The sequence below is a fragment of the Nipponia nippon genome, unplaced genomic scaffold, assembly GCF_047370975.1.
Source record: "Nipponia nippon isolate SJK-2023a ecotype South Korea unplaced genomic scaffold, ASM4737097v1 scaffold_6, whole genome shotgun sequence".
NCBI lineage: Eukaryota > Metazoa > Chordata > Aves > Pelecaniformes > Threskiornithidae > Nipponia > Nipponia nippon.
Window position 1 is genome coordinate 41,035,620 of NW_028262380.1, and position 20,171 is coordinate 41,055,790.

A 20,171-nucleotide genomic window follows, 5' to 3' on the forward strand; every position below is an offset into this window, starting at 1 on the left:
TATGACTGCCTGAGATCTGATAAACTATTATATCTGCCTTTATAAACACTTTATTAAATATCACACTATCGCATACCCAAGAATGTTGTATAAAAGCAACTTGAGCAATTCAACATCCACTTTTTGTCATAAAAAAAAAGAAATATTCTCTTGATTAGTTTCTATGAAGCATAATAACTGTAAAATAAACAAGATAATCCTGGTGTAAACAGCCCAGGGTACATGGAGCACAGAAATGGATAGAGACATAAGAACATTCTTGGCTCTAAAACCTGAAAGCAAATTTCCGCTTCATTTAATCTAGTTTAATAATAGATTTAATTGCAGTACTTTTAAGTCACTGAAAAAAAAACTTTTCTAACCTTTTTTATTATTATTTTATTGTATCTGTCCTCCTAGGTAGCATCCCCTGGGCTGCAATGAATCTTTGTGTTCATGTGCCCCTTCAGACCTATCTCTAGACTTCAACAGTGGAGTTCTGCCTGGCAACTATCGTTCTGTTCTTCGTATACCAAGGAAACAAAATGCGGTTCGCCTGTCCTCAGAGTAAACGTCTAACCTACAGTTCACTGGCAACACTCCTTACTCCATACAAGAAGTGCGACCGGTGTTTCACAGCCATAACTGTAAGAAATACAGATTTGTGTCATAATCAGCTATTTCCCTTCTTTAAGCATTTCCTTCAAGTCAGATGTAATGAATGGATTTTACTTCCTTTTTCCCATTATTTTAATCCCCAATTTTGAAGGCACAAATAGTTTACATTTCTACAGTGACCGACATCTGAAGCACTCTGTGCAAACATTACTTAGGGAAACCTCATGTGGCCAGCTGGAATGAAGACACCTGCCTCCACAAAGACCATGATCCATGAGAATCCCAAGGAAGCAGAATCAGACATTTTTCAAGAGCTGGATAGCTCTCAAATATTACTAATCCTGCCAGATCCCAGTGTTTCTTTTGAACTAGAACACTGGTTAACGTGGATAAGACGTAAATACTGAAAGGAAACTATTAAATCCTACTTTTTTTCAAATTCCTATGTATATAAATATGTATATGTGTATGTGCATGTGCATATGTGTGTTTATCAACTTATATAGAATATAAACAATATTAGAATTTAAAGTCCTGGTTTTGCCTTATTTATAACTTCATCGCATCCATCCCACAAATAGCAGATTTCGTACTGACAGCAACTATGGGAAGGTGTAGTGGCAAACAGTATTTAAAATGGCCTGGAGGTCTTCCAGACCACTGGAAGAGGACCTGTCTCCAAACTCTTTTACCTATGATCCAAAGGAAGGACCAATTCTTCCCAATACAGAAAAGTATTTAAACACATACTCTTTTCTAAAATATAGGTAAGCATCAAGGTACTTTTTTACTTAGTTTACACTAATGCCATGTTTCGTCTAAGTTTCCATTTATACATCATTTCTGAAACCCCCAAATTTACCTAGTGGCAGATTTATAAGGAGTCAGAATAAGAAAAGGACTTTAACTTCCGTTATTTACTTCTGGATAGCACCGTACACACTTCTATGTCACATAATACTTTCTTAGTCATGCACCACCTCCATGTAGTTTAGGGCAACGTCCTCCCACAGATTATCTTCCATTTTTCTTTATTTCCATGTCAGCAGGATCAATACTTCCCATTTGCAACATTTTTTTTAATTATTTAGAGTCAGCCTGACAGGCAAAAACAACAAAATGTCCCATGGATATACCACAGTGTTCAGTGCAACTCCACCTTTGATATTGATTGCTCTTATGTCATTAGCACAGCAATCAATGGGTTATGTGGTAGTCAATACACATAATTACTCATTCCTAATCAGGCACACACACAGAGCTTAGTTTCAATATAAGAGAAGCTAACACAAGTATTGAAGTTTTTCCCAATTATTTTTAAGGGGTGCACGAAAGGGAGGAGGATTCTCTCCCCTGACTTTGTGGAGGAGTTTCTAGCCCATGGTGCCTCTAATCAGGATTAGATGATAATATCTGAAATGCAGGCAGCTGGGGCTCCGTTCACCACTCTGCCCGGTTGCAGCACTGTGTCGGTGAGCCAATAACAGACAAACATTAAAAAGCCTATTGCAGTCGCAGACTCATCTCTTTGGGAGCTGTCTTGGCAAGATGAGGGTGAACCCCTGCCCAGTATGCAGGGCCTAACGGTCAGAGAGCAGCGCACAACAGGAATCCCATAACCTACAGAGGTATTAGAAAAGTGTTCCCAGCTGAAAGCCTTTATCCAATTCCAATTGTTGGTTGAACAACAACATTAAGGGCAGCATTGTTCCATTTGCTACTGTGTCAAACAATGCAATGACTGTTTAGAATCACATTTTGTTTCCCGAGTAGCTGAATTTACTGTGGGAGTAGAGAAGCATTATCTACATTCCTTAAAGCAGATGTTTTTAATTTTAATAACATCAGCCTATAGAAATGAATATCTGAAATATTCTGATTGCTGTGTGCATGTTGCTGTTTAGGAGTAACACTCCGTCTTGGTGGGTTTGCAGAAAAATTCAGGAGCCACCAGGAGAAATAAGCTGCTACTAACTGTGCTACCAAGTATAATGCTGCATTTTTTTTTCTTTGAAAGCCGCTTAAAAACGTCCTTCTGTGCAGAAGAATGTCATTTTCTGCACTGTAGATACGCCGCATTATAGACCCATAGACCCATACTTGGAAAATTGCACATGTAAAATTGTTTGCGGTGTGTGCCTTTACTTTTCCACACATGCAGCCCAGATGTGTGCATGCACATATCATACGAAACGGGCATGTACTGTTTTTACAAGCTAGGACATATCTCTATGAATAGTATACACAAATGGAGTCAGGGGAAGCCCTTCACGGGGTCCAGGGTATGCAGGGCAGAGACCCCGGCCTCCAGGTAAGCACAGACGTACGTATATCCAGTACTCATTTTTCCCACTACTCTGCCTACAGTGCAGACTGCAGTCTAGTGTAGAGATCCTTGAAGCGGCTGTAAAACAGTGCTTGCGGTGCCTTATTGCAATAGCACAGAGCTCAGCACAGGCTACTTTGCTCAGTGAAGAACTGAGTAAAATTAGCCAGCACTGTGCTCTGCCTTCCTATGCAAGACTGGTGTATGAGCTAGCTCAAGTACGTACAAATCATTTCCGTTAACAGTGGGCACGTGTAAAACTTCAATTCATACAAATAGGTGCCACTCTGATGAGCAGTCTTGTTGGCTTAAGTAGCACAACTTGCACTGATGGGGTCTGTGCCTGTGAGTTTTTGTGATCTTTCTTTTTCCCATGGATGTATTTTATAGATGTTGTTCAATACATGAATAGGATTGACTTATTTGAACTGTAGATCATTCTACAACCTTTCTTAATAAAACTAGGGCTCTGAAATCACTTGTCTGTTCTATTAAAAAAAAAAAAATCACGGGAAAAAGGCAGTGTGACTTTCATTTAGCAATATATAAGACAATTTTTAACTGAAAAGACTTATGTTTGAAAAAAAATCATTTAACTGCATATGCTACCTCTGCTTTCTGCCTTCATAGCTGCTAGACTTCCCAGGGACCAGTCACTTAAAGAGCCATGCTGTGTGCATGCGTGTGTACCGAGATAGGAAAAGCACTGCACTGTGAGATTATATGTGAAGCAATTGTCTCAAGCCCTGCGCTTCCAAATCACTGCAGCCCAGCGGCAAACCGCCTGACCTACCAGCTGTCCCCTGCTCTCTAGGTGACCTAAACCCGGATTTGGGTGCTCAGGTTAAGCAATATCAGGACTTGATAATAAGGAAGAACCAAAACAAGGCATGGAGACAGATAACAAAACATTCCTAGCACTTTAGATGCAAACATGCTTGCATTGAATAAAACAGTTTTAGGATGTATGAATGATGTTTTACAACGGAATACGATTCTGAAAAAAATATATTTTCCATGATGCAGGTTGCTAAAAGTATTGACATGCAGAGAGCTGTGTGTTTTGGTTTCCAAAAGTATCCATGGTTTAAATCCTCAGAGGGTTTTATGAGCTGAACCTGCACTTCTTTCAAGGAGCATTAGACCCTTTGCCACTTTAAAATTCTCCCCTCGAAGTACCTATCTTTATTTTAGCATGTGAAAATCTCTAAAAAACTGGCCCTGTGAAACTAAAGCTGTAATTTAGCTCCACGGGTGGATAAACGATCTCAAACGTTAATAGTTTTGGAATAACTAGAAAGAAAATAGCCTCATGTGCTCATGATCAGATGGATGGTGGAGCATTACTTCCAACTTAAAAGTTTTGCATATCGGTAAACTATGAAAGGGTACTGCCAGTGGCACCATAAATAACAGGAGCATACCCCTGCAGTGGTCGGATGTGAACTCTTGTGCCAGCACTGCTCCCATGGAAGTCACGACAAGTTTCATCATTGAATTGGGGATGGGGGACAGAGTTGGATCTCCGCAATCCGGGGGGGCTGGAAGGGGCGACACGGGGTATTCTTTTCTACGCAGGTATCTTCAGATGTACCTGTGAAAGAGCTGCGTCGTAAAACCGTTGAATCCTTGTGTTTTGCTGCTAGAGAGAATCCATAAAAAAGAGATTTATTGTCATATTTCCCTTTTGTGTTGTACTGTTCCCCTCCATCATAAAATATTCTCGTCCGTTTATAGCAAAGCAAATATAGCAGCTCAGTTCATAAGTGCCAAAGTTTCCCTCTGTTACACCCCGGCTTTCAGACATAATTGAATTAGCTCCTATTTTTGTTGATGCTAGCCAGCGGATTGCTGCCCCGAGCCGCAGCGACGAGGCTTATCGAGACCTGATGTGTGCAGAGGGGTCGTTACGCAGGGACCGAGAAGGACCCGCACCAGCCCACAAGTCTGTAGGAACCCGTCCAAGCGGTTTTAACTTTTATTCTTCCTGCCGAAGATTTAAAGCGGCTTTGTACAACAGTCAAACCAGAATAAGCAGCTGTGGAAAATATAACAAATCATAAGAGCGCTTTAACAGAGAGAGGGGGAGCGAAGCCCGCAAAGCAAACCCAACCGCTTGGAGAGCCCTGCGTGGGGACGGCCGGGACGCCGGCCTGGGCCCTGACCCCAGCCTCGGAAGCAAGGGGGGCCTGGGGGAAACCTCTTGTGCTGGAAAGCCGGTGGCTTCAGAGCAGCGGTGCAAAAAAAAATCTCTGGCAGCATTTGGACTGGGAGGTTCTGATTTTGATTTTTTTTTTTTTTTTTTCCCCGAAGATCACTTGCTCCTCCGGGCGGTCCCGCTCCCCCCCGGCCCCGGGAAAGGTGTCCGCGGGGCTGTGCGGGGAGCGGCGGGGGGGCAAGGGGAGCTCGCCCCAGCGGGCAGGTAGCCACAAGCCGGGCCGTAATTACAAAGCAAAACAAGGGTGAAATATTGGGTCGGCCTCGCCCGTGACAAGATCTGCGCTTTTTGCCGCCAATTTGTTTGTGGAGCTCTATTTAAAGGCGCTTGATTGAGGAAACGTTGAAAATAGCAGTTAGGGTTTCCCTAATGAGACCTCTAGAGGAAAGCAGTGGCATTCAGGGGGCTCCGGGAGGAGGAGGGGAAGCGCTTAACCCTTTCCAGCCGCCCCCAGCCCGGCGGGGCTCCTCCCGGGCGCGGCCCGGTCCGGGGGGCGCCGCCGGGGCCGCCGGGGGGGCCGGGGCCGCCGCCCCGGGAGGCGCGGTGGGCAGCGGGGGCCGGCCCGCCTCCTCCCCCGCGGCCTTTCGCATTTCGACCCCCGGCCAGCGGGAGGGGTGGCGGCGGGCCCCGCCGGCGGCAGTGCCGGGGCAGGGCTGAGCATCCCCGGCCTCTCCCGGCGGGGGCGGCCGGTTCCCCCGGGCGTGCGCCCCGGCGGGACCGCGGCGTCGGGGCTCTGCCTCCCCCCGCCCCTTGATTTACTGGGTCGGATCGTCGGGTGGCTGCGGGCTAATGCTTCAACCCAGCAGCCCAAGGGCGGGCGGGAAAAAAAAGGGGGCCCTTAGAAATGCTGAAAAGACCGGGAATGTAGTGAGCAAGTAACAAGATGCGTCACGTTAATATGCCCGGCGCTGGGGCCCTGTGCCACTCTCTGCCGTCTATTCCTTGCTCCGTTTTGTCGCGCTGCGTGAGCCTGCCCCGGCGCTCGCTCTCCCAACACCACCTACGCTTCCATGCTCCATTAGCGCCTGCCTGAATCCCGTATTAAACACAAATGAGATCTTTGATAAAACGCATGTTGATAATATTTCGAAAGGTGTGAATGCCTGTAAGGGAGTGTGGATTGCAGTCCTCTTTCAGGTTTCTTCCTGGAAGCGCTAACACTTGAACGATATTGAAATGCCCCCGCTCTCGATTTTATAAATCAACTTTCGTTCCGAAAAACGGGGTTCGCTCTCGCAATGAACTGCCTGCAGCATGCAGGGCCCTCGGGTCTTACCTAGGGCATGTCTGCTCGCTCCTCTCCCCGGCCACCGCACCGTCTTCTGCACGTACATCACCGTCAGCGTGCCTGCGGAACGTGTATGCGTAATATACATATATATATATATACCTGGACGGAGATCAAAATAATCTTTTAGGGAATACCTAATAAAAAGGGAGCATTGTCTCTTCCTAGAGGGAAGAAAAATGAAAAGCAGAAAAACAAAGTGTTGACTTAGTAAAATATGTTCTGCACGGTGATGTAAAGTATTTATTTTTGTTGTCGCATTTACACCCATCGTTTTGGCCACGGCTCCGTTTCTCCGCAGCTCTGAGGAGGTACATGACACTCAGTTCTCCATTTCCCGGCTTCTTCAGTTACTTTCCTGAAAAGAAAACACTTTTTTTTTTTCTTTTTTTTTTTTTTTTTGCCAGCTAAAGTGAAGCAAATAAAGACTTTGCGTATCTACGGATCGGTTGTATCATCTCTAAGAACAAATTACAGTACGGCCGCGCGTTTCTAGTAAAGCCTCCTGCCTTCTGTTTATGTTATGCCATTTCTGTTTGTAATTATTTTTATTTTAATTTTATGTCATTTTTAACAGAAGCCAGACCGTTTTTCCCTCCGTCTTTTGTACACAATGCTCTCTTTCTCGATAAGATGTTCTTTCCTATCTTTTCGTTTTTTCATTTAAAAATGTTTATAGTTCCCCACGAGCAATTCTCCAATATTTCTCTCTTGTATTTTAGGGACTTGTCCCTGTCTTGCTTTATTTGTTTGTGTGAAATTTAGTTTGAAAGGAGATCAGAGAGAGCAGGAGGGGTTTGTAATAAGAGAATGACCAAGTGACCTAAAGGCTGATTATATGTCATTAACTGGAGACTTGGTGTATCCAAATTACCAAAAAGACCTCACTCAGCCAGATCAATTACACCGAGATACGCATATAGGAATTGCGGTCCGAGCTGATGCTTCCAGCAAGTGTGCAGCCGACATTTGCAGGAGTCAGCTGCTGGGTTTTAAGGCGAGCCCGGGCGCTGCAGCCGCGCCGGGGCAGGCGGGAGCGGGGTGCGGCGCAGCAGGTTCAGGGCGCGGGGGGCGCCGGCAGGACGACACCGACATTTGGGGGCGTGCAGCTGGGGCGAAATTGCAGCTAATTGTCACTGCTCCGGAGGGATTTTTTTTATTTTTTTATTTTTTTTTTTAAGCCAAGCGAGGTTGCCTTTGATCTATGAACGCTGTTTAAACCCCAGCCTCGTTAAATGGAGACTTTCCATGAAGAATGACAATAGAGTGTTGATTTTTGTTAGTCTAAACCCAAAACGATGCCAGCCCAAGCTCTGCTTCCTCCAACGCCCGAATTTCAGATGCTGGAGGACAAAATATTTGTTAATGAAGGCAATTACATTCGCGAGCTATTTCCTCAGCGCCGAGCTCGAGAGCGGCATAAGGTGCTCTTTCCCAGGAGTGCAAACAGCATTACCTGGCAAAAACGTGTGCCCGTCTGTACACGTACATGTGCGTGTTTATAGATGCGTATGTATGGGATACATACGTGACAAACCCAATGAATAGAGACACACTGTGCGTTCACTGCAGAATTTTATAAGGCCTTTATTATTGTTCTTCTGACAAAGAAGGGGTCTTGGTTGGAGTTCGTTGTGTTTTTCTTTTCTTTCTGTGATTCCTGCCTAGGGTTTAAATGCAACTCTGGATCCTCGCTCACAAATATAAGCAATCCTCGAATAATTGCTTACACATGCAGTGGTAAAACGCGCAGGGTCCCGCGCTTACCGCCAGCCATTGCAACTTACAAAATGGTCAGTGTCTCGGGTTTTTCTCGTCCCTGTTCTTTCTTTTTTTTTTTTTTCTTTTGTATACACAACGGCTGCGAGATTATCATGCCTGAAATATGTGGGCGTTCATTACCGATAATAGTAACGTAAACCAGGGTTCCTCCACCTCCAATGGCAGCAATTAATTCGGGCCTGCTGGGCCCGATTCTGCCCTCTGCCCTGGACGTTGAAATCCAGGTTGTGTGAGCGTAACGGAGGGTATAAGTAGGCCCATTAGGCACAAGTCCTTTTCATTAACCCGCACTGACAGGTTGACCTTCAAATGATATTTCTCCGGTGCCTCTTTACAAAAATCCCTTTTCTTGCGGGTTTACGTTCTTCTGCGAACTCCTAAGCGATGGCCCAGGGACAGGCTGCGTGGCATCCCTGGGACACGGGCTGCTTCGGCGTCCCCAGATCCACCCGAGAACGATACCCCCTTCTGAAACGTTGGGTCCCGGGTCAATGACATCACGCAGTCTATAAATTCAAACGCGTCTCGACTTTTCAAGCCGTGCACCGGGCGGCTGAGCGATGTGGTAGGCAGCCGAGCGGGAGGAGGGAGAGGCAGCCTGCAGCCCCTGACCCCCGGCCGCGCACCCCCGGGACTTTAGGAGCTGCCGGGGAGGAAAAAGCCGTCGGGGGGACTGTCCGGCCGGGGCTGCGCCTCAGAGGCAAAGGACGGGCTGCCCTTTTGCGGGTCGGATTGTTTGTTTGCTTTAATGAGAACTGTAACGTAGAAGGGAGGACCCGGCGCTGCTGCACGGAGCGGGGGACGCCGGGGGCCGGGCTCGGGGCCCGCCGCTCCCCCTGCTGCCCTGTCCCGGCCGCCTGCGTGACCCCCAAAATCGCCCCGCCGATATCGGGCGCTCCTCCACAAGAAGGTGCAGAAAAGGAGCGAAGGACTGAGAGGCTCGCTGCTCAGGCACCGGCCAGGCGCTTTTATGCCCCTGGCCTGCTCATTAAAACGCCCGGGCCGGTGTGCCTGCAGCTCTCCCAGCCAGCTAGCCCGAGAGTCCCCAGCAGATGTGGTTTCCGACCACCCAGCGTCGGCACCTCTTCCCCGTTTCCATACGGTTCCGTCTGATTCGGAGAAATTAGCTTAATTTGCAGTTTAGCTTAATTCACACAAGACCGGGATGGGGAGGGGAGGGGGGCGGGAGCGCAGCTCTATTGTTTCGTTATCCCCAAATCCCACCCTACCCTTGGCCCGGAGGGGAGAAGTGACCTGACGATAAGCGGCCCGGCGGCGGCTGAGCGCCGGGGCAGGGCGGCGGGTGGCCCCGGCGGCGCGGCCGGGGCTGGCCCCGCTGAGCGGGCGACCTGCCCGCCGCCCCCCGCCGCCCCCCGCTCCTCGGGCTCCCGCCGGCCGCTCCCCGCGGGGCACCCAGCCGGGGCAAGGGCAGCCCGGAGGGCTGTCGTGCCGGAGGTGCAACAACCGTGGGGCAAAAGCAACGGTACAGCCCCCCGCCCCGGCAAAATAAAATTAAAAAAAAAAAGGGGGGGGGTGGGGAAGTAAGGGAAAACCAGCCTCGGCACAGTCGCCACCAAAATGTCTTAATTGCTGCGACCTAGGAAAGTCCTGTCTGGCAGTAGAGCCCAGATAAATCGCCGCCTAACATGCAACCATTTTGGCAGGGAAATAAGTGACATGGGGCGACAGTTTGGGTTGGTTTTTTTTTTAAGCGAATGATTTGTGCGCGAAAAAAGTCTAATCGAATTTTTAGCGGACTCTAAGCCTAGTCTTGGGAAAGGTACTTTGGGCTGCAGCGGTTTCTAAAGCGTTGATCAAACAGAAAGGGCTGTAACCCCTGGTCGGGCAGTCTGAGTAGTTAAAAGCTGAGGGAAGACACAAGAGCTGCATTTGCTCTGAAACTCGCTTTATAAAACGCATAAACAGCTGCTGGGGATAGGAGGAAAAAATATATATAAGATCCTGCTGGGTCCTTTATCTAGAGACCCTCTTTCTCCAAAGCTAATTAAGCAATAACGACGCTAGCTTTGGAGACTGGTGCTCTGATCGATATCTCCTGTATCTTTTATTACTTTTTCTCTGCCTCATGTTTTCCGTTTCCTTCATCATTGGAGATGTTATCGGAGTGACCGTAGTGGCTTGCCACAGAGACTGTCCCAGTTGCCGGCCAGCCTGCAGTATATTTGAAAGCTCCTACACAAACGAGGAGAGTGCAAAGAAACACAACCCCGTTTCCAAGCCAATATACCTTTCCGGCCTTGACAATGCCCGCTTCTTCTTCGCATCAGGGAAAATATCGCAGCAAAATAAAACCGGAGAACGGCCGCAGCAGCGCGGTGGGTTCCCGGGGTGCGCCCCGCAGCCCTCGCCTCCCCAGCGGCGGGGGTACGCTCCTGGCCGCGCCGGGGCTCTGCCTGCGCCCGGTGCCCGCCGCCCTTCTCGAATGTAAAAATCCGCACTGGAGACACGTTATTTCCTTTGGATAATACAATATATACGTGTGTGCGTGGGCATATACAGATACAGATATCCATCAGTCATTTTAGTACAAGCATGTGTGTGTATAAGATGTATGCGTACATACATACATCAGTTCTACATCTGGACTGGTTTTTCACTTTCGTACTCAGTTTACACCCAGACGCACAGGCATATGTGTATATACTTATATAAATGCACGCCTGCGTTTCTGGTCTCCGTGCTGGCCCCCTCGCCGGGTGCAGCTCCGCGCTGCCCGTCCTGCCGGAACGCGGGGCCGGCGCCCAGCTTCGCCCCTGCTGTTTCCCGGCCGACGCCGGCGCCCGGGCACCGCGGCGGGCTGCTCCCCGGCCGGCGGCCTCGCCCGCCGAGGCTGCCGCCTCCCCGCAGAGCTTTCCCCGCCGAGAGCCCGCAGACCCACCCGCGGGGCCTCCGCGCCCCAGCCGGCCCCGTGTCCCGGCGGCACCGCCGAGGGCGAGCGGGGCGGCAGCCCTTCTCCGCGCCGGGACCGCTCGGGCTGAGCTCGCCGCCTCTCCCCAGGCGATGAGCTGGTTCCCCACGGAGGAGCTTTTTCGCCTTATCCCCCCGCCCCCCAGCGCTTCCCCCCAAGGCATCCCCACCGCCTCTGCAGTGGGGCCGGAGAGCGCACCGAGCTGCTGCAGAAATGGGACTTGCGGTTCTTGCTGCCTCCTTTCGCAGACTCCTCCATCTCTATCTTTCTCTTTCTTTAATTTATGACCTCTCAGCTCCTGTTGACACAGTTTTCCACACTGCCTATATTGTAGGATTGCATTGTAATATACGCCGAATCAGCCTAGCCGTCAGCCAACACACATAAGGGTGGGTATTTGATATTTCGCAGCTATTTAGTAATGCTCGGCTCCATTTGAAGATGACAACAATTCGCCTCCCCTCCAAGTTATCCATGAGTTACAGCTTGAGATCCATCTTCCCTTTGTAATGTCTTCAAGCTTAGCAAAGCAAAACACCTAAACAGCTACGGGAGATTTCCTCCTGGCCTGGCCGGGAAACAAACATTTAACTGTTCCCTTTCGATAACTAAACCTGCTTTCTGCAGATGCTGGTCTGGCGGTTTTATTGCAGAAGCAGGAGCGCGGCGAAATATGTATATATTTGTTAGTAAAAGCTAGAAAATAAGCTCTGAACATGCTGTAAAAAATATTCGGTTACTTACCGATCAGACCAGTTAAACACGCGGGAAACTGATTTCGGGAGCATAAGGGACTCGGGTGAATACTGGCCGAGGTGCGTAGGCGCAGGCAGCAGGCTGGAAGAGAATCGGTTAGAGCCGGGTTTATTGGTAGTGTCCCAGAGCAATTCTTTCTGGCAGAAAGTACCGTCCCTGGCCAAAGCCCCAGCTCGCCGCTCCCGCGGCAAGCCAGCAGCCGGGAAGCCGGGGCCAGGCTCTGCTCGCTTGGATCGCAAGCCCGGTGGCAGACAAGGCGAAGCAACTTCGGCTCCCTCCTCACGGGAACTGCTCCGCTCTTTGTGTATATTAACCAGCAATAAAAGTATGAGCCGGAGCGCTGCCGGGGCATGCCTATCGCAACCTATCGCAACCGGGCAATCGATAAAGTGCCCTCCGAAGCCGCTTTTATTTGTTCCTCTACCGGGCCGGCACAAAGCACTTTGTAAAAGCTAGCTCGGCGCGTATCAAGCCCTCACATAGAATTTTGCCAAGAAATTCCTTGGATCCATACTGTACCTGGTTTGAGATTATCCGATATTTAAGTTTTAATGAGTTTGTTGGTTTTTTTGGTTGTTGGGTTGGTTTTGTTTTGTTTGGTTTTTTTTTAATGCAGATTTTACAGTAAGGCATCTGCTAAACACTTGCATTAACCTCTGCCTCCATGATAATTTTTCCCCCCTTGTTTTAATTACATTATGGATGCGGAGGGGCAGCCAATCCTAAAAGAGGAGCTCGGCAATTAGCAGGGCGAACATCAAAAAGTTTTATTGCGGAGGGCGGCGGGCCCCGCCCCCGCCGCCAGCCATTGGCGGCCGCCGCTTCTGACGACATATATTAACCCGAGCGGCCCTAAACATGTAGCTGTACATGGAGATCGTGCCGGGGAGCCCTGCCAGTGCCCCGCGCCGCGCCGAGCCCCGCCGCCGCCCGCCGCCGCCCGCCGCCGCCGCCGCGCCCGGCCGAGCGGCGCGGATGCCCCAGAGGAGCGCCGGGGCGCTGACCCCCGCGGCGCGGCGGGCAGGGATGCCTGAGCCCGCCCGGCGCTGACGGCCCCCGCCGCCGCCGCCGCCCGCCCCGAGCCGGGGGCGCATGGAGGGGGGCCGCGTGTAAGTACCACCCGGCCGGGCCGCGGCGGACTTGGCGAGAGCGGAGGGAAGCAAGAGGCGAGGAAGATCCCGGGCTGGGAAGCCAAGCCATTTTGTTTTGGTCGACTTCTCTCCATAGCTTTTTTTTTTTTCTTCTTCTGTGCGCGCTTCCTCGAAGACCCGGCCCCGGGCGAGGAGGAGGAGGAGGAGGAGGTGGAGGCACAACGCATGAGCGGCGGCGGCGGCGCCTGGGGAGGGGGGATCGCTCGGGCACCCGCGGGGACTCTGCAGCAGCGCCCTATGGAGAGGCAGCGGGCAGCGGGGCAGTGCTGAGGGGTGAGCGGCGGGGAGCATCTCCCGCCGGTGCGGCGGGGGGTGGGGGGCGGGCGGGGAGGGGAAACCTTTGCTTTGGGGCCCGGGGGGGCGGGGTGGGGTGCGCTAGGGAGCGGGGATGAGTCTAGTGGGCGGCTTCCCCCACCACCCGGTGGTGCACCATGAGGGCTACCCTTTCGCCGCCGCCGCCGCTGCCGCCGCCGCCGCCGCCACCCGCTGCGGCCACGAGGAGAACCCCTACTTCCACGGCTGGCTCATCAGCAGCCACCCGGAGATGTCCCCCCCCGACTACAGCATGGCTCTGTCCTACAGCCCCGAGTACGCCAACGGGGCGCCGGGTATGGACCACTCCCATTACGGGGGGGTGCCGCCCGGGAACGGTCCGCCCGGGCTCGGGGGGCCCCGGCCGGTGAAGCGCAGGGGCACGGCGAACCGCAAGGAGCGGCGCAGGACTCAGAGCATCAACAGCGCCTTCGCGGAGCTGCGGGAGTGCATCCCCAACGTGCCGGCCGACACCAAGCTCTCCAAGATCAAAACCCTCCGCCTGGCCACCAGCTACATCGCCTACCTCATGGACCTGCTGGCGAAGGATGACCAGAACGGGGAGGCGGAGGCCTTCAAGGCAGAGATCAAGAAGACAGACGTGAAGGAGGAGAAGAGGAAGAAAGAGCTGGTCAGTGCTCCGGGACGGGACGGGACGGGGCGGGACGGGACGGGGGGCCCGCAGAGAGGAGGCTGCTCGGCCGCCCGCCGGCGCCCCTTCCCCGCGCACCCGGCGCTCGGCTGGGTCGGGTCGCCGGCTGATGTCCGTGGGGGACACCTCGGTCCCGCCGGCCCCCGGACGTACCTGCGGGCCGGGAGCGGGACAGGGCACAGCCCCGGGAGGTCCTCGGCGCCCGCGGCTTCCGCAGAGCGCCCGGACCCGGCCCGGCGGCGGCGAGCAGCCGCGGGGGAAAGGCCGCCACAGCAGGGCCCCCCGGGGGGGTCCGTTCCCGGGCTTGGGCTTGACCCGCATCCCAAACCGTGATCCCGCCAGGGACAAGCCTCCGCTCTCTTAAAGAAAAGGCTGGAGGCGCGGTTACCTGCTAAGCCGGGCCCGGCGTTAAACCCTCCGCAAGTCAGAGCTTCGCAGCGCGGGGCTTTCCTGCCCGTGCGCTTTGCGTTTGAACTTTTTTGGCTTTTAACGGGAAGAGTCGGCTTTGGCGCGGCAGCGCAAGCCCAATTTCGTGTAGGCCCTACGGCGCGCTCGGGCGATGTTCTCGCAGATTTCGGTGGCCGCAGGCCCGACGTTCTGCCACCATACGAGCCTGTGCCCATCTGCCCCCCGGAGCCCGGGAGGGGATGGCCGGTTTAGCGCGAAGCTCACCGTACAACCCATCTCCCCGTAGCTGGCCGGCGCCGCTCGGCCTCCCGCCCGCTCCCCGTGCCCCCGAGCCCCGGGCCCGGCCGCGGCAGGGCAGCGGTGGCGGCGCGGAGGGGGCTCGGCCTCCGCCGGAGACCGCGGGCGGCCGCGCACGACGCGGGGCCGCTCCCACGGGCGGCGAGACCCGGCGGAGGCCGCTCCGCTTTGTCCCTGCAGCCCGGAGGCCTCGGCAGGAGCCCGTGCCTCCCCGTAGTTTTCCCTCTCAGGGCAGGGCAGAGGCGACCTAGAAAGGAGAGCAATATCTCTAACCTTTTTTTCTCCTCTCCCCCTTCTTCCCCCCCCCCCCTTCACATCCTGTCTCCCCAGAACGAAATCTTGAAAAGCACAGTTAGCAGCAACGATAAGAAAACCAAAGGGAGGACTGGCTGGCCGCAGCATGTCTGGGCTTTGGAGCTCAAGCAGTGAGCACGGCAGGACTGGAGGAGCCGTCCTCTTAGTCTCGGTAGTGAGCTCTCCTCTGAGGACTCTTTGTATTTGGAATCGTCCGGTTTATTTATGTGCAATTTCTTCCCCCAACCCCCCCAAAATGTGGATATTTGAAGGAGAGGGAAAAAGCATTCCATATCTGAAGAGGAAACTCCAGCTTGGTAAGGGGTAATGTCTCTAATAGTTTCGTGAATGTTCTTTGCTCTGTATAAAACACACGGGGAAAACAGAACCATAGAAAAGGAAAAAAGGAAAAAAAAAAAAATCCCTCCCTGGCATTAGTGTGTATGTGAAGTGTATCTTTAATACTTGGCCTTTTGGATATAAATATTCATGGGATTATAAAGTTATATTTCAACAGAAGCAGTTGCACCAATGTTTCGGTTGACTCGGTATTTAGTGTTGTAATTTTGTTGTGGTCGTTCAGTATTTGAAGATGTTTTCAACAGTTATTGGTTATGTGCACTTCCGTCCGTAAGGGAAAAAGTGGAATCTAATTAATATTGAAGGTGTAAACGTTGTAAGTACTCAATAAACCACTGTGTGTGTTTTTTACAAAACAAAAAAAAAAAAGAAAAAAGGAAAAAAGAAAACCCAAATCTTTTTATGTTTTATACCTCAAAATGTTTTGAATAACAGCGTTGTTTATGGCTTTTTTTCATAATATTTAAAATATTCGGAAGTAAACTAAATTATAAAGATGGCTCCTAAGTTTATTTTTAAACAAGTGACTGAGTGAAAGGAGGGGTAGAGGGAGGGATCTCGCCAGCCCCGTGAGTGTTCAACAGAAACCGGCAGCTCAGCTGAATAGGAATTCCTTGTGGTGGTGTTCTCCATGCAGGAGACCTACTGCTAACGGGAAACGGACAAGGGTGCAAACCCCGGGCGGCTCAGGAGCGGCGGCGATGCGCGGTTCCTTGCCGCCGGTGCCGGGCGCTGGCGGGAGCCGAGCCCGGAGCGGGGCCGGGCGGCGGGGGCGGCCGCCCCGGAGGGGCGCCGGGGGCAGGCGAGGGAGGCCGGAGGGCTTTGCTCGGAGTGATTATGTAGCAGGTAATTTTACGTCAAGGAAGAAAGAGCGAACAAGGCAAGGGATTTGCGGGGGGGGGGGGGGGGTAGGGGGGGATATGTAAGATTTACAATGAGCTACGGTGAACTTAATATTAACTTTGTGGTTCCCAAAACTCTCCTGGGTTGCACATTTCCAGTCCGCCACAGCGAGCGAGCATTTTTTTTTTTTTTTAACCTTTTTTTTTCTGACTGCAAACTGCAGCAGCCCGTGCTCTGGCTCTTTTTATTACGTCCATCTGCTTCCCCAGTATGACCTCTCTTCCCTTACAGCCGCGCAGTTATCTCTCGCCCCGTCTGCCGACTCCTTTGCAAGGTCCCGCTGCCAGGCCGGTGGCTTTTCTGCTCCCCGGTGCCGCGGCGAGCTGCAGACATTCTGTGCTGGGAGATGCGTGGCATCCCTCTGTATCGTAGGCAGGCAGGGAAAAAAAATCGAAGCTTTTTACATAAAGAAGCTGCTCTAGGTATTTTTGGCAAGTCCCGGTGAAGCGCAAGGTTTTCCGCCTTTTCCAGAATAAAATTCGTGTTCGTATTTTAAACTCTGACCTCAATCATCTCCACTTAAACCGAGCTGGCTCTCTCTCCAGGTCCAGGGCTGCGTACCTGCCTGCCATCCCCCGCCGCCGCGCCCGAGGAAGTGGCTCCCGAAGCGACCCGGCGCTAAGCGTAGGTAGATGTGCAACTGCCCATAAAAAGATAAGGGAGCCCCTGCGCCGTTTCGCCGCCCCTGCTGACAGTGGGGAGGTTGCGGGGTTACAACAACCAGACAAAAGTGATGTGCCCTCCCTCCCGCCGGGTCAGGCAGCCCGGCTCTGCGCTCCGGCGTGGGTCTGTGTTTACAGACACTTGCCTTTGTTTACAACACTTGGAGAGAAGAATCTCCCCCCTTGTTTGCTTTTCCCTGCCTGTTAGTTGCCCAGCTGATAAACTGGAGCATCTCGCACTCCCCCCCTGCCCAAATCTCTCTTTTTTTTTTTTTTTTTTCCGGCACGAAAAAAAAAAAGAAAAAAAAAAAAGGAGCGAGGGCTGGCTGCGAGGGCTGCAGCGCGGCACGTCCCGGGCAGCCTCCTGTAGATGCTGCGTCTTCCCTTGACCGAGTCGCCGGGCTGCAGCTCCCCCGGGGGATGCGCGGCGGGGCCGGGGAGCCGCCCGCCACCCCCCGGCCCCGCCGCCCGGAGAATCGCCTCTCCAATATTTCCCCACCAATAATTTTCCATTTTTGAAACGCTAGTTTCTCAGAACCGGGAGCTCCTCGGGATCCACTAAGGAGGATCTCTTTTAATTGCTCGCTAATGAGGATGTTGCCGTTTTCTCAGGAGCAGTCATTCCCGCAGCTAAATCACAAGAGCCCTAGACAGGCCGGAGCCGACAAAAATGTAGGTTTTGACGTTAAAAGCTAAATGGGGAAGCAGAAGGTAAATTGATGGGAGGTGGGGATGTCAGTGCCCTGGCCCCAGCGCTCCACCAGCGGAGCCGAGGCCTGATAACAGCGGAGCGCTGCGCCCGCACCCTGCCCGCACCCGGGGGCACCGCCGCCCCGGCGGCCTGCCCGGCAATGCCTCGGGGCCACAGCACTTCGGGGAGCTTTTTCAAAGGTGACGGGCACGTCGGAGGAGGGATGGCAGCCTGTCCCCCGCTGCAGCATCTCTCTGCGCTGTGCGGATGGGGGCAAGAAGAAAGGGAGGAGGGCAGGGGGCCGGTGAAGTGCAGCCGGGTCGTTGCAGCCCTGTCCCCGCAGCCCTGTCCCCGCAGCGGGGCTCACGGCCCTCAGTTACTAGTATTGTAGCCGGTCGCCTCGTTTCATGGTTTCAAGGAGAATGGGGCTCTCTGCTCTGCCTCGAGAGAAAATAACATTTTAATTTTTTTCTTCCCCTTGAAGCGGAACGGCAGAAAAACTCCCGCGGGTGGCGTCCCTCCTGCCCTGCTCTCCCAGGGCGCGTCCCCTCGGCTCCCCGGGGTGCGGGCCCGCCCGAAACGCCGCGGCTGCTCCCCCGCAGGAAGGCGAGGACCCCCCCGGCGGCGACGTGTCCCCCGGGGGCGCCCGGTTTAGGCAGAGAGCAGCGTGGCTTTTTAGAGCTCGTCGGGGTTTTGGGGAGCGGGGAGGCAGCGAGGGGCCGGCTCGGTGCCCCGCCGCCGGCAGTCAGCCCAGTACCGCTGGCGGTACTGGGTTTTGGAGGGCTCCCTGCAACGTGCGGGACCCCCAGCCCTGCCCCTGCTTTTGGGGTTGTGCAACGTGCCCTCGTTGCTATCGGACGTGCATGGCATGCCTGCATTCCTGCAGGCAAGGAAGATAAACCGTGGTGGTTTTTTTTTTCCTTCGTTTTTCTTTGTGTCGTGGGTATTTTCACCCCCTCGTTCCCAGGAGCTCTTTGCGTGAAAGATGATTGCAATAATTAGTGCTAATTTGCTCTCGTTGTCAAAGAGGTGTAACGGGGCCTCCCCGGCCAAGCCGCAGACGCCCCTAGAACAAGCGCCGAGACACCCGCGGGCAACTGTAAGGATATAAACACGGCCGGGGATGCCATGGAGGCAACGTGAGCTTGAAAGGTGGGCGGGAGGAGGGAGGGAGAAGGTTAATTATAAAACCTCTAAGCAAAATATCCTCCTTTTGCGCTCGGAAACCTAACTGTAATCCTCTTTTTTCACACGTACTCGCCCAGCGACTCACAAATACACCCAGAAGAAACCTCCAAGTAGCGATGGGAAGAAAACGCATTCCGCACGCCTGCAGACATAATCCCCTCTGCTGTAACGAGGGGCTTATCAATGTTTTATATATTTTTAATTTGGGATTTTTTTTTTTTGCGGGCCATGAAATATGTGCCTTTGCAAACGAGCTCCGAGCTTTTCTATTTCTAATTGGCCAATTACTGTTCAGCTGTTTCAGCTCGTCCCGTACAATGGAGATTAAAGGAGAGTCGTTATCTGAATTATATATTCACATAAATTCTAGCAAAGCCGGGCGATGCGCGGGGCCAGCGCCTCTCTGGGAATCCCTGTGCCCCCCTCTCCCCCTTCCAAACCAGCGTGGTGTGTGTCTCCCTCTTCCCCAGCCCTCCCCCCCCCCCCCCCATTTTCGTCTAGAATTGTCGTTGCTTTGATGATCCGATTGTACAGCATTGATTACAAATTTATTCTCAGACACCATATAAGTCTTTATATCTGCTATTAGAGACATCTGGGAATGATTAGAGCCCTCCCTCCCCCGGCTCTGCTCCCTCTATCTTGCAGCGAGGAGCTAGAGACATGTTGACGTCAGATCAGACGGCTAGGAGCCATCCTGCTCTCCACTTGGGTGTAATCACGGCGGCGCTTTCCAAGCTCCAGCCCCGGCCGCGGCCGCCAGCTGGGATGCGGGTGCAGCGGGACGCGGCGCTCCCGCCCCGGGGCTCCTTGGCACCGCTCGCTTTTGAGCCCCCGGAGGCTCCGGCTCTTCTGGAGTTTGCCGCTGAGGTTGTTTATTTGTCTCTTTGGGACTCTGAGAAAGCAAAAGCGGTGCATTCCGCCGGCGGTGCTCCCCCGGCCCAGCGCTTGCTTTATCTCAGCTCGATTTCTCCCGGCGCATTCGCTCACAGCGCTGTCTTCCAAAATAAATATCGAGCCAGGCAGATTTCCACCTTATGTCTTGGCAGGGAGAAATTAGCCAAGCAAAGTGCAGCGCTTACGTGCGGGCAATGGCAGGCGCGCTGACACCCCGCTATCCAAAGTGGTAGTCAGGTTTACAACGAGCCGGGAGAGCTGGAGGCTGCTGTAAAACAAGGCGATTCCCTACCCAAACGGCAGTGCTGCTGGCGAGGAGACGGCTTTGCACCTGCTATTAAACCCTAATGAATCGCCTGTAATTGAGAGCTGGGCTGGCTGACGGTAACGCCGGACAGCCAGCATGGTAGCTCTGCTCCGCGGGACCCAAGACCGCGTTTGCCACGCTTATTTCCACAAA

At 52.9% G+C, this 20,171-nt stretch overlaps 1 protein-coding gene and 1 long non-coding RNA gene across 2 annotated transcripts; one reads left to right on the plus strand and one right to left on the minus strand.

The window, feature by feature from the left end:
- Positions 1 to 843: 843 nt before the first annotated feature.
- LOC148051421 (uncharacterized) lies at positions 844 to 12,618 on the minus strand. Its single transcript, XR_015699743.1, has 4 exons — positions 12,416 to 12,618; positions 11,885 to 11,977; positions 6,418 to 6,489; positions 844 to 4,565 (listed from the first exon to the last, which is right to left on the minus strand). It is a non-coding gene; the product is annotated as an uncharacterized LOC148051421 (long non-coding RNA).
- Positions 12,619 to 13,421: 803 nt separating this feature from the next.
- HAND2 (heart and neural crest derivatives expressed 2) lies at positions 13,422 to 15,870 on the plus strand. The gene is made up of 2 exons (XM_009474798.2): positions 13,422 to 13,990; positions 15,047 to 15,870. Exons 1-2 carry the CDS (start codon positions 13,436 to 13,438, stop codon positions 15,143 to 15,145), a joined length of 654 nt encoding a protein of 217 aa, XP_009473073.2. The 5' UTR covers positions 13,422 to 13,435; the 3' UTR covers positions 15,146 to 15,870.
- Positions 15,871 to 20,171: the final 4,301 nt, after the last annotated feature.